Source organism: Phaethon lepturus, unplaced genomic scaffold (assembly GCF_000687285.1).
Source record: "Phaethon lepturus isolate BGI_N335 unplaced genomic scaffold, ASM68728v1 scaffold8137, whole genome shotgun sequence".
Taxonomy (NCBI): domain Eukaryota; kingdom Metazoa; phylum Chordata; class Aves; order Phaethontiformes; family Phaethontidae; genus Phaethon; species Phaethon lepturus.
Genome location: NW_010553979.1, coordinates 5,394 through 18,539, shown reverse-complemented (window position 1 = coordinate 18,539; position 13,146 = coordinate 5,394). Strand labels below are relative to the sequence as shown.

The 13,146-nt window shown below is 46.0% G+C and overlaps 1 protein-coding gene across 1 annotated transcript in view; it reads left to right on the top strand.

Moving 5' to 3' along the window:
- TTBK1 (tau tubulin kinase 1) overlaps positions 1-12,921 on the top strand; it is a 55,290-nt gene extending 42,369 nt beyond the window's left edge. Inside the window, exons 10-11 of the mRNA XM_010291679.1 lie at positions 9,813-11,392; positions 12,495-12,921. Coding sequence (XP_010289981.1) covers positions 9,813-11,392; positions 12,495-12,921 — 2,007 coding nt within the window. The remainder of the gene's footprint in view (positions 1-9,812; positions 11,393-12,494) is intronic.
- Positions 12,922-13,146: the final 225 nt, after the last annotated feature.

Here is a 13,146-nt window from a genome sequence, read left to right as displayed (position 1 = left end):
TTTCCCTTAAGACACAGCTACCACCTGTAATGGCAAACCATGTAAATAGCTGGTTAAACACTACTTCTATTGTTGTGAGCGTGTCTCTACGTTCTGTTTAAATTGGTGCCTGGTCTCTGAGAGTGAGAAAATGTCTCCACTGGAGTTGCAGATAGTACGAGCTCTTCCAACTGGATGTTTTCTGGGCTGGCAAAAGTGGCTGTCCCCATTCTCCAGCCTGGGAGTTGGGGGGGTGTCCAAATAAAGATAGAAATAAATAGGGTATTTCAAACAGCCAGGACAGCAATTTTAAGTGCAACAGAGCTGACACTTTGTTCATTAATTCTAAACTTTAACTCACTGCTGTTTCCTCTCATTGCCTGTCTTATCTGGAGGTATCACAGAGTGGTGGATTTTTACCTTGAGGATTGGTGTTCTTCACTTTGGCACATATAATGACAGTTCTTCCCTTATCTAGCCTGTGCCACTGGCATTGGGCCATCAAAGTATCTTGTTGTTTTAAACAAGCTCCGTGTTTCTTCTGCGATCCCATTTGGCAGCTACTCTCCCCAGCTGTTTCTGTGGCAGCCAAACTCTGGTGTTATGTGAGAAGGCAGCATGCCTTTAAGAACCAGTCAACAATCCTTTTTCCTTTTTGAGGTGAAAAAAATCGATTTTTGATAAATTTTTGCATATAGGTCTTCTGGAAAGAGGCCTATTGTTTCAAACTGATCAGCAATAATAAGCAAAGGCATCCTCAGCAGCTTCCCTAGCCTGCTTACGAGGCAGACAGGTTGAGTGACTCTTCAGTAGTTGGGCTGTGATTCTTTTCCAAAGGTGACTGTAAAGACAGTTAACATACACCTTCTTTTCTAACTCCTCTAGGCACTTCGAGATGAGAAACAAAACAAATGTCATTTGGGACATTGCTCCGTGCTTCAAACGTTTCTTCCAAAGGGTTCACTTTGGAGTGTTTAACTACCTCATTTGTCTTCTGTTTCAGTAGCTTTGCCAGGCTTTGGTACCATCTTTATCACTGGCTACACTGCCCCGAAGCGTATGGCCTCTTCTGAGAAACTTGATAATTTTTTTTGTAGTAGAAGCCTTCTGCAGTCAGATTGGAATCCAGGGCAAACACCTCCCTTTAACCTTTCCAGAGTTTATTCAAAACAATACCAATAGTCACAATACTCGTACCTTCCTACAGCCTCTCAACCCAAAAGATCCTCAAGTGCTTTATTTTTCCTGAGTCACTTCCCTGGTGTTTGACATGCAGGACTGCTGGAGGAAGTCAGCAGCAAATAAAGCCTTTCCAGAACATTTCAGAGTGAAGCCAGACATGAGAGTTTGATTGCACAGCGAGAATTTCAGGAGGCAGAATATTATTTCATGATCTTGAAATTGTCAGGACAGTGTGTGGGACCTGCATACAAATACATACCAAATACAACAAATATCATTGAGGCATTTCTTTGACTGCAAATCACCAGGAACGTCACTTGCTCTCTCATGTAAAAATGCACTATTTGAATCTGGTGCTGTGATCCTTTGTAAATAAATTAAGGCAAGAAAATATAACCATTGCTAATTTAGTCCTGTATTGCAAAGTAGCTCAACAATAGGATGCAGTGTGAAACTGAACATCAGAAAGCATGGAAAGTTGTGTTCAGTCCTTTTCCTGTTTTCTAATGTCCTTCCCTCTTCTGTCTCCATCAATTAATCTTCCATGTTGTGCATATATGGAACTTTTAAGTGCTTGGCAGCTGCACAAGATTATTCTTGAAAATATAAGGAGATTTTCTACTGCTTATCTGGAGGGGTTGGTGACAGATACCCACTGTGTTTGTCCAGTGTGTCTAGCATCTCTTCCTTAGGCTGCGTGGAGTCTCTGTGGTATCCAGTCACATTTGTGTTACAGCCACATAACACTGCATCAACAACCTAATTTATTTTTATTGTAAACATCTGGGTTAGATGAATGACACATCTTATTAGTGGTTGTCAGTGGAGATGTATTCACGCCACTCTCAGAACTCTACCTGGAGCTCAGACCATTTTGTGACTTTAACATTGAATAAGAAAGGGTTCTTTTATCCCAAACTATCCAAAAGATAAGCTTTTATTTTTATTTTTCCTTTTCTTTTTTTCCTTTGGTGACAAATGGGAAAGAACTATTTGGAGATAGCTGTTGTATATTTGTCTAGCTCTGCTTGGCGGTAGCAGATGGGCTTCAAGAGGCTAGCTGAAGAAAATAAAATTGCATTTCCTAGCAGGCAAGGTCTGAATCCTTGAAAATCATGGATGATTTGCAAATCCCTAAACTCCTGTTAGTATTTATAGTGAATAAATTGCCCCAGATATTTCTCAGCCAGAGAACATGGGGTGCTTTTCTTCTTGACCTGCTTCCCCTGCAGTTGCCAGCCCTCCCTAGAGTGACTGGAGGAGATGACAGTTTCTGGAGAGGCTGGCCAGAGTAAGCCAGATGTCCTGCCTGACTTTACTCTTGTCCCCAGTGTGGTGCTGGGATGCATTTTGCTGGAGCTTCCATTTCTGATTGTATGTATGTTTATATGGATTCATGACGCACACATGGAGTGTGAATGGCCACACGTGGTCACGCCTTACAGAAGTGTTTCTGTGCCGCTCATGAGCCACTTTGCACACATCCAGGTGCTCAAAGGCTGTTGCAAGGAATGAATCTCAATCGGTTACAGGCAGTATCCTCATGGTGTCTTGTTCAGATGGCACACCTGGCCTCCTTTGCACGTTGCATCTCTGATTTTGGCAACCTGGCCCAGCCCAGTTTTCTTAATTCAGTGTCTTGTAGCATACATATCCCTACATTCACCATCAGCTGGTGGCAGAGTATTCTGGCAATGGGAATGGTGCTGCCACTTAGGACACAATTTATTAGTATGCAAACACCTATTTTGGGTAACGTTAAAACATTAAATAAAATGTGTAAAGGCTGATCATTGCGGTACTACCTTCCTTTTTGTTGCGTTTTTATACCATGTGTTTTCTGTTTGGGTTGCTATAACACACAGATCTGCATTTGCAGTTCCATGGGACAGCGCAAAGATTAATTACTGGAAAATGTTTCTAAGTATTATTTGATGTGTTGCAATTCCTTTGTATTACACCTGCCATTATAAAAATGATGTTACAATGAATGTACATTTTAAACAAGCTGCTAACCATGTAACCTGGGGATTGGAAGGAATCCCCATTTTACATTCACTTGCATGTCTTTTAGTGTTTGAAAAGAAAATTGCTTTATGTTTGGAGGTTTTATTTTTTCATATGCAAAGTGTTTCAAGTCGGTTACCTCATCTAATGCACTTGCCTCATAAGAATCCCCAGGGCTTCCTCCAACAACTTCAACAAGTTTCTCAGTTTAATTATGAGTGCAATTATTGATCTGGCAACATGAAACATAGTAATGGCAAATTTCCTCTGAACAAGTCACTTAAGGAGGATTTCCATGGGACTCTTGCCCCTTCAGCTTGGTCCTTCCTAAAAAAAAAGCCAGATCAGGTTCTTACTCAGCACTGCTAACTTCTAGTTATTTTTATGACTAAGGAAGTTGTTTAGCTTTCAGAATCTCCTTCTTCTTTCTTGCTGCTATTAAGTTGCCTTTACAATTAGAGACTAGAACAATTTTTGGATTATCATTTTCTTCCACTTTGCTTGCCATTTCCTGAGTCTCTTATGAGTGATAAAAATGGGGTGGTCCCCATGTCTGCTCAGACAGGGAGCTCTGTGTTGACTCTTGCTGGAGACACTGGTGGGTGCAGAGGTGGGAAGCTAAGTGGCAGGTGTACCACCTTTACAGAGCTATTGCTTCCGTCCAAGACGCTAGGAAAACTGGCACAAACCTAACAACATATGAAAGCACAAATGGGGAGGAGCAGAGCACTTATCCAGCATAGGACTGGACTGTCCTATTCACCTTGGTAAAAAAATTAAGAGAAAGCTGTGGAGTATTTAATGGTAAGATGCTGGAAAGAAGAACATCTCTCTGACATTTATGGTGCTGATTCTTGGAACGCAGAGATCCTGCAAGCAAGTGTGGCAGCTCTAAGACCCCTGCTACTTTTACCTCATCTGATGCTCGTTTGAAGAAAGAGCTGCTTCAGAAACTCAGATTCTAGGTTTTTTCCTCTACTGTTGTCAATCCTGCCAGATCTCCCAGTCCCAAACAAGCTTAGGTCTATGTTGGCAGAGGATAATGTCACTTCCAGGATATGCTAAGGTCCTGATAGTATCCAAATCAAAGCTGTTACAGGGAAGACCGGACTATGGCTCTTGCTGTCTGTGTGCCATCTGCATCTCTCAGGACTAAGGCCTCTTCCCATTCCCAATGGAACAATTAATGTCATGTTGGGAACTTGATTTCTGCTTCTCAGACTTTCCAGCTCCCATGAAGAATCTCAGGGACCAGCATATCCTTCCTTTGCATTACCTTGTGTCACCTGTTAGACTTCTGTTGCTGCCAAGCAGGAGAGAGTCCAAACCATATTTAACCAACTGCTATTCAAGTAGGAGGTGAATGTGGGTTTCTGTAGTCATTTCTACTGAGAGGAGACAAAAGCTGTAGGTAACCTGTTGTGCTTCTTGGTTTGCTTGAGAAACTTCATCTGCTGGGACTGCAGTTTGCTTGAAGCAGTGGATCTCAGCAAAGTCACCTTCAAGCAGGTCTCCAGCATTAGGAGGCACAGCAGAAGGGCTTCCTCATCGGTTGCCAGGGACAGAAGGTTTGAAGAAGCTGTGGAAGTTTGTCTCAGGGGAAGGGCAGCAGGGAGACAGAGAGGAAGCAGCCTGCTGTAGCTTTAAAGGTGGTACTGAGTAGCGATGCATTCGGAAGGACGTAGTTGACTAAAGGGATCCAAAGCTTGTTTTCCTTGAGTCTTTTTATTCTTCCTGTATCTAATCCCTTTAGAGCCTAAGGTCAACCCCTTTTTGTACTGCAATAACACTGTAATATATGCTTGCACTAATTCTTCTGGCACACCAAGCATGCAAGACCAATTTAAAGCTTTTTTCAGAAGAAAAACAATGTATTATTGTGTATATAGAAATACTGAGAGAGAATTTGAATTCTGTCTCCTGTATAAAAGCATGCATTGATTACCTGTATGTAGACCATGCTGTAAATGCTGCAGAGTACTGTAAAATCCTACACTTGAAACCACAAAGAACAGGCAATGTCATCAAAAACAAACAAAACAGAAGCTGTGCAATGGATTTTGTGCCTTTTTTAAATCCATGTATGTTAATCCAGACAATCGGAAAAAAATTTAAAAAAAAAAGCTTGTATACTACCAAAACCTTATTAAAGAATCAAAGGCAGCACCTTGGCTGGGTTTTTTGTTTCCTTTCTTGCTTTATTTTTCTACTCCCTTTGCTTTCCAGCTCTGGGAAGGTGTCCCCTGCTCATCATTGGGTACATGGGGGCACTGGGCAGGGAACTCTGGTAGAACAGTGACAGTTTATTTATCATTCACTAATGTGATCACTGAAAACGTGCAGTTAAGACAGATCAGGAATCAAAACAGAAAGTTCCATGACTGTTGGAGATGTGTTTCATGTGCTTTGGGAAGGCCACACTGTGAGTTCAATTTCTGTAAATTTAGGCTACTACCAATTTCACTGACTTGAGCATATCACAGTAGCAGGTTACAGCTAGCCCCAATTTATGTGAGTTTTTAGAGCTCTGCCTTGATGGTTACCAGCATCCCAACTGGCTAAACTTAAGCTAGTACAATTCAACATCTACAAACACAGCAGAAACAGTTTATCAATCACGTTTCTCTGGGTTTCTTACACTGGGCATCTTTGCCTGGCTGGCAGCGTGGTGTGCATACTCTGGATGGATGGCTGTCTCCCATCAGACATTTGACAATGTGTTTAAGAACATCTGGTAAACCTCCAGCCCTTCCACCCACCAAAACCCCAGGGAGATGGATGCAAAATTGTGGCTGTCCTGCAAGTACATTACTTGCCTGTGCTGGTCAGTGGATCTGACCATGCTTGCCTTTCATCATGACTCCTATTTGAAAGCAGTCTCTGCTGTAGAGCGGCATGTGGTCCAACTCTGATTGTTGTTGGTCTGTCTGAGATCAGGTTGGAAGAGGAAACAGATCCTGTCTGCTCTGGTGTGAAGAGCACAATTACTAATTTAGTGTTTTTCTGAAAGTGGCTGGAGAGGGAAGCTGCAAGCAGTAGGTGCATGCAAACGCTCTGGTAGCTGTGGAAAGCGTGGTGGAAACTTTCCCCCTTGCAGGAGAAGCACAAGACCCCAACTCCTCAAAGGCAGAGAGCAGTTTGTACAGGCCGGTGATGGTCTGGGAGGAAGAGCTAGAATTAGGCTGTGGTTTTACAGGGTTGTACAGTGAGTCCCATTTTTCTCCTGGGAATTATATGGAGGGCCAGGATTCTTCTGAGTCTGACTCTAGGAGGGTCCAAAGTGCATCTGCTCCATGGTGAATGACTCAAAGTGTGTTTTGGTTTGCCTCTGTAAGGCTGTTGGTATGTCGCAGATGTGTACATCTGTCAAACACTGCAGAAGGATGCACTGATGCCATAGTGGTAACCATGGTCTGAGACATGGTTTAGAGCATGGTCTGAAAGAGAACAGTAGATAGAAGAGATACGGCATTTCCTGGTTTTATGTTAGGCAAATATTGTGATTTTTTCCTGTACCTGTTGGTTTTTTGGTTGGGTTTGGTGGGGTTTTTTTCACAAATTATTGCATTTAAAATGTTTAAGACCAAGAGATGGGAGAGAAAAAAAAAAACAAATTCTATAGTCTAAGGGAAAATTGATTAAGCTCATGCAGGAAACTGTTCCCTTTCCCTCACATCGTTGCAGAGCGGCTTGGGAGAGCAGGCTTTTCTGGTGGACACTGGGCCTGCTCTGTGACATGCCACAGACTGCTCTGCCGCAGGGACATAGGTGCAGGCAAGCTATAGGGTCTCTTCTCTATGCCCTCATGAGTCATGAGATCACCAGAAAGCCATGCAGGCAGAGCAAATAGAATAGAATCATAGAATCATTAAGGTTGTGAAGGACCTCTAAGATCAAGTCCAACCATCAAGCCAACACCAGCATGCCCCCTTAAAACATGTCTCAAAGTGCCACATCTACACATTTTTTGAACACCTCCAGTGATGGTGAATCCACCACCTCCCTGGGCAGCCTGTTCCAATGCCTGACCACTCTTTCAGTAAAGAAATTTTTCATAATATCCAGTCTAAACCTCCCCTGGTGCAACTTGAGGCCATTTCCTCTCGTCCTACCACTGGTTACGTGGGAGAAGAGACCAACACCCACCTCACCACAACCCCCTTTCAGGTAGTTGTAGAGAGCAATAAGGTCTCCCCTCAGCCTCCTCTTCTCCAGACTAAACCACCCCAGTTCCCTCAGCTACTCCTCACAAGACTTGTGCTCCAGCCCTCGCACCAGCTTCGTTGCCCTTCTCTGGACACGCTCCAGCTCCTCAATGTCCTTCTTGTAGTGAGGGGCCCAAAACTGAAAACAGGATTCGGGGTGCGGCCTCACCAGCACTGAGTACAGGGGCACGATCACTTCCCTACTCCTGCTGGCCACGCTGTTTCTGATACAGGCCAGGATGCTGTTGGCCTTCTTGACCACCTGGGCACACTGCCGGCTCATGTTCAGCCGGCTGTCAACCAGCACCCCCAGGTCCTTTTCAGGCGGGCAGCTCTCCAGCCACTCCGCCCCAAGCCTGCAGCGTTGCGTGGAGTTGTTGTGGCCCAAGTGCAGGACCCAGAACCTGTCATCACTCTTCATTGCTGTAGGGACCTCGGCAGAGTGTGTGTGACTTGGCATGGGGCAGGACATATATGAGAACATTAACAATCTGGATGCCAGTACTGGTCCTGACCCCACCAGCGTGAGTCTGCTCCACGCTGCTGTCCAAGAAGAACAGATCTGGCTACATTCGTGATTACAAGGGGAACTTCTCATGCATGGCTGTAAACTTGCTGTAGCAAAGCAAAGACTGCATCTTTGCTGATTTTTGCAGTATTTGCAGCATCACTGGGATGTCAGAACTTTACTACTGCCCATACTAGGTGATATAAGTCTCCTCTGAGGATGTCTCAGTGCCAATGATCCTGCTAATTTGAAACCCTACCAGTTTAAAGCCAAGTGGGTAATTTCCTTTGCAAAAGGGTAGTGAGTCCATCTTACCAGTCCAAGTTCCACGTCTGTCATTCTGATGATACAAAAGGTAGAGCGGGTCAGTGAAAGCCCAGATCAGGCTAATACAGGACCATCTTCAGGGCCAGGCTTCAGCTTTAATTAAAGAAGAGAAGCAGCTTTGGACTCCAGAAGCATTGCCAAAACCAGCCTGTGTTTTAATTTATAAGATATAAAAAGAAATGTTAAATGGATAACAACTTATCACCATGCATAATAGCTTCATGCTGCCCACCAATCTGTTTGAAATGTCTCTGTTACACATGAGCATAAAAATCTAACATTTTTCAGGCATACTGATCGGGCCGTTGCTCTGCACAGAATAACATGCAGATTTTCAGCACAATTTGTAATTGTGTCATTGGACTGAAAAGCGATTGAGGGCTTTCCTCCCACCGCTGAGACAAAAAGATCTGTTGCCGTAGCCAGGTGAATGTGCTAGCTGTTGGCAGCTCTGTAGCCCACATAGTTAAATGGGTGCTTGTTTAGTCGTGCAGCCTAAATATCCTCTGACGCTGTCAAATGCCACCTGAAAATACAGATGTTCTTGATTAGGACTTTCCAAGGGTAACATGTGATGCATTATTGACTGGTTGAGTTTATGGCAAGGCTTTCATTTTCCAGCCCTCTTAATAGAAGGGTGACCTAAATGGATTTTTTAAAATCCATTTTGCCGAGTGGTACTGCTGTGGTTTTCATTTACAACCAATTGTTAATCAGGCCAAACTTCGGTGGGCGTTTCCTATTTATTTTGCCTTTTTTTGCTTGTTTGGTCAAGTGTGTGCATATGTGTGTGAGCTGCTGCTTTTCTGTTAGTATTATTTGCAATCATTTCACAGCCTACTCCTGGCACCTTACAGGCAGCCTCTCCGCCACAGGCTGCTGCTTGAGAAACAGTGCCTCCACCAGCTGCCCTGTCATCCCGTTGGATATCCCAGAGTATAGTAACAACAACAATTTATACATCAACTTTCATGACTTTTAGTTGCCAATCACTTCAGTGAAAGCAAAAGCCTGTAGAAAACAGAATTAGGAGTTGCTGGAGGGATGTGGGAGCAGAAGAAAGGGATGAATAGCACAGCAGGGGAACACAGGAGTTTTTATTGCCCCAGGGACAATGGTGGATGGTACTGGAAAGTGATCAGAAAATTTATCTAGCCCAGAAGGGCCCCTTGAGTTCACCGTGGCCTAGGCATAAAATTGCTAAATGGTTCCAGTAAGGAAAGAGTCAATATGTAAATATATAAATACTGAAATAAATATATAAATACTGAAGAAGATTGGGAATCATTAAAAAATCATGAGAAATTGCTTGCAAACAGCTCTTTTAGGTCCAGGTTAAAGACTACTAACACAGGAACTCCTTTGGCACATTTTTTTTGCCTTCATTGATAAGTATTTGTCAGTCTCCTTTCTAGGCTTTGTACAAATTCAATGATCAAGTGATCACTGCTCAGGCATGTATTTTAGAAGCATGATCGACTAGATGCTTTCCGCCAATGCTTCCAACTGCTGTTGATTCTGATGTCTTCTGTGTCAATGCTATGTCTGAATACTAATACTTTTCTTTTGTCACATCTGTCTTCTTGCAGGCATATATGCTGAAGTCATTTGAAATGAATGGTCTGCCCAAGGCGGTGCCTTTAAGTTTGCCTTATCAAGACTTCAGAAGAGATGTGTCAGGCTACTGGGAAAAGCCAAAGGTGTCCCAGCGGATAAAGAAAGTTGATTTCTCAAATGTTGTCTTGACTGCTCCTTGCAAACCTCTGGAACCTTATCTGGAAATGAATGGAAAAGAGGAGGAGGAAGAAGATGAGGAAGAAGATGAGGAGGAGGAAGATGAGGAGGAGGAGGCAGAGGAGGAAGGGGATGAGATTGACATGCATAGTGGTTCCAGCAGCGACCTGAGTCAAAAAAGCACAGAGCGCAGCCAGGAGTGCGCACCATCCACGCTCCTGGCTGATGACCAGAAGGGATCCAAGGGTCGAGCGTCCACTGCTGACGGGGACCTGGAGCTGGAGGAAGGCTCAAAAACACTAGTGCTGTTTTCACCAGGTGATCTGAAGAAGTCTCCGGTGACCACAGACTTGGCTCCAGAAGTTGATCTGGGCACTCTTGCTGCACTGACACCTCAGAGCGAGCGGCCACAGCCTATGGGTAGCCAACTGGATGTATCCGAGCCAGGGACCCTGTCCTCAGTCCTTAAATCTGAACCAAAGCCTCCCGTGGCAGTGGCTACAGCTTCCTCCCCCTTTACCAAAGTTGAGCGCACATTTGTTCATATTGCTGAAAAGACCCACTTAAATGTCATGTCTTCCAGTGGCCAGCTGATGAGGCATGAGGAATACTGCCCTCCGGGCCAGTTTGAGGAGGTCATTATCGAAGAAGAGCTGGAGGACAACCTGGTGCTGGTAGAGAATGGAAGCATACATTCAGGGCTAGAAGGGGCAGAGACGGAAAGCTGTGCACTTTCAGCTAATCACATTGAAACCACCTCAGAGACAGTGGGGGAGCAGCTGGCCCTTCCCAATGGCATAGCAAAGCCTCCTGAGGAGAAGCCAGAGCTCTCTGACAAAGTAATGCTCTCGCTGGATTTGGAAGAGCCTGGCAAGATGGTTACAAGGGAGCCTGACCTTGAGAAGTCAGCATCGGTGGCAGAACACCTTAAGCGAGCAGAGACCCTCCTCAGCACACCGCAGCAGGGTCCCAGGAGACCTCTGGGCTCCAGGTATAGAAGTCGGATACCCATTTTGTTCTCTGAGGAGGACACTGGCTCAGACCTTTCAACTTCACTCTCGGCCAAAGAGAAGCTTTATAAGAGGGCAAAGCAACCTGACTTGGCTCGTCTAGTGATGGAGAAGAGGCAAAACCGCCTCCTTCGGCTGGCCTCAGGGGCCTCCTCCTCAGCCTCCTCCAGCGATGAGAGGCGGCGGGCTTCAGAAACCCTGTCAGCCACTGGTTCTGAGGAGGACACCCACGACTCTGATGACTCCATCCCAAGGAAGGCAGGGAAGGAGAGGGCTGCCCTCCTCGGGAAAGCAGAGAGACCCATAAGCACAAAGAGCAGAATTCCTCGGCCCATCACGCCAGTGAAAACTCCGCTAGAGTTGTCGAAGTCTGAGAGCTCCATGGCCGTCGCGATGGCAGTGCTGTGTAGCTCCCCACAGGATGCGGCTGTTGCCTACAGGTAAGACCAAAATGGTGAGCAATGCAAAACATTGGATTTGTTAAGGAGGTGCAGCCAGGGCTTTGCTCACCTCCCACTGCTTTACCCTTCACTTGGCTTGAATGCGTGCTCCATTCCTGTTTCCTACAGTCATTTCAGCTCACCAGTGTGTGAAATTCCCACCTCCCTGTCTTCTTTGGCTCAGTCTGGCCAAAGGACCAAGCCCCTTGCCCTGGCTTTGAGGCCGTCTTCCCCTCCATGAGCTCTTTCATTTGGTGTGATCCTGCTAATAGCAGATCCCTTCAGTGCTGAGCTCCCAGTTTTGCAGCGTGCTCAGCATGGCCATGACTGGAGACCTGGCCTGTCTATTGCGATTAGAGCTGCAAGGGCTGCGAGGTTGCCAGTTGTGATTGCCTCTGAAGATGGTCAGTATGCAAAGAGCTGGAGAGGGGGAGGTGCACATGCATGGGCTTTTGTGGTGACCTGGAATAGCATGGGCCACATCCACATGGTCTGAATTCCCTACACACCCTTGTGCCTTGATTTTTTTGGAGATACCTGGCTCTCTATCAAATAAACACAGAGATGTAAGTGGAGATAGACCTTCTGAATTCATCAGTGCTTGGCTTTTCTGCCTGGCCGTAGGGCTGGAGGTCCAGCCGAGGAGCAGAGCTGCTGCTGTGGCTCTGCCACAGGTCCAGCAAATTCTGCTGTTTCTGAAACATGGGGTGAGAGGAGGGGATACCTGTGGGTTGGTTTATCTTCCAGCGCAGTTGGTGCAATCCAGCTCGTGCCCACATTTCCAGATTGTACCTCTTGCCTTGAAAGAGATTGCTGCATCCATGCTGCATGTTAAGAAGAGAACCAGATATGTGCTATCGGCCAAACCATGCCTGCATGTTGTCCCAGAGGGTGCTGAAGGATCAGGACATTTACTAGTTAACAGCATGGAAAGTTACAGGATGGTGTTCAAACCAGTGCCCCATCTTGTTCACAGCATAGCTCCTGTCATCCTGGCGCTGGAGATTGCTTGTTGCCCAGCAACATCCATGCCAAACCTGGCAGGAGACCAGAGCCCCTTGCAGAAATTCCCCTTCATCCTCCCTCTTCTCTTCCCCTGCAGGCTTCAGGCACAGAGACCAGCTGGAAGTGTCCCAAATGAGTGCCGAACAACACAGATACAAAGTCGGCTTCCTCCTTCCCCAAGCTCCACTTCTCTTCCTCCACGGAGTAGCTCACGGAGGTCCAGCTGTGCATCCCCTCGGAGTCCTGTCCTTCCTTCAAGAAACCCCAGTGCTTCCCCCAGAAGCCAGCTGCCGCCTCGGAAGGAAAGTCCTTCTCCCTGCCGACAGCATAAGCCAGGGACTGCTCTTCAGCGCGTTCCTCCTTCCCCCCGACCTCAGCCCCCAGCTCAGGCCCTGGGGCCGACAGGAGATTCCCTGCCCTCTCCTAGTGTGGCCAAAAAACGACAAAGAGGAAAAACCCAGACTCAGAGTCCAGCAACCAAAGGAAAACAGGTGTCCCTGGAAAGTAAGGCAGCTGCCAGATAATGATCTTCTGCCAGCCCAACAAACTGGGTAACTTCTGCATACAGTATACACGAGATGCTGCAGCACAGCCTTCCATGCTGGACCCACGAGTGTATAGCAGTAGCTGTACTTCAATGCTTCACTCACTCTCACTCCACACCGTCGCGATCAGCTCCCACAGGCCTGAGAGCCTCTGAGCCACGGAGCCTTCTTCAAGGGAGACATCCAGCCCGCAGCTCACGCTTG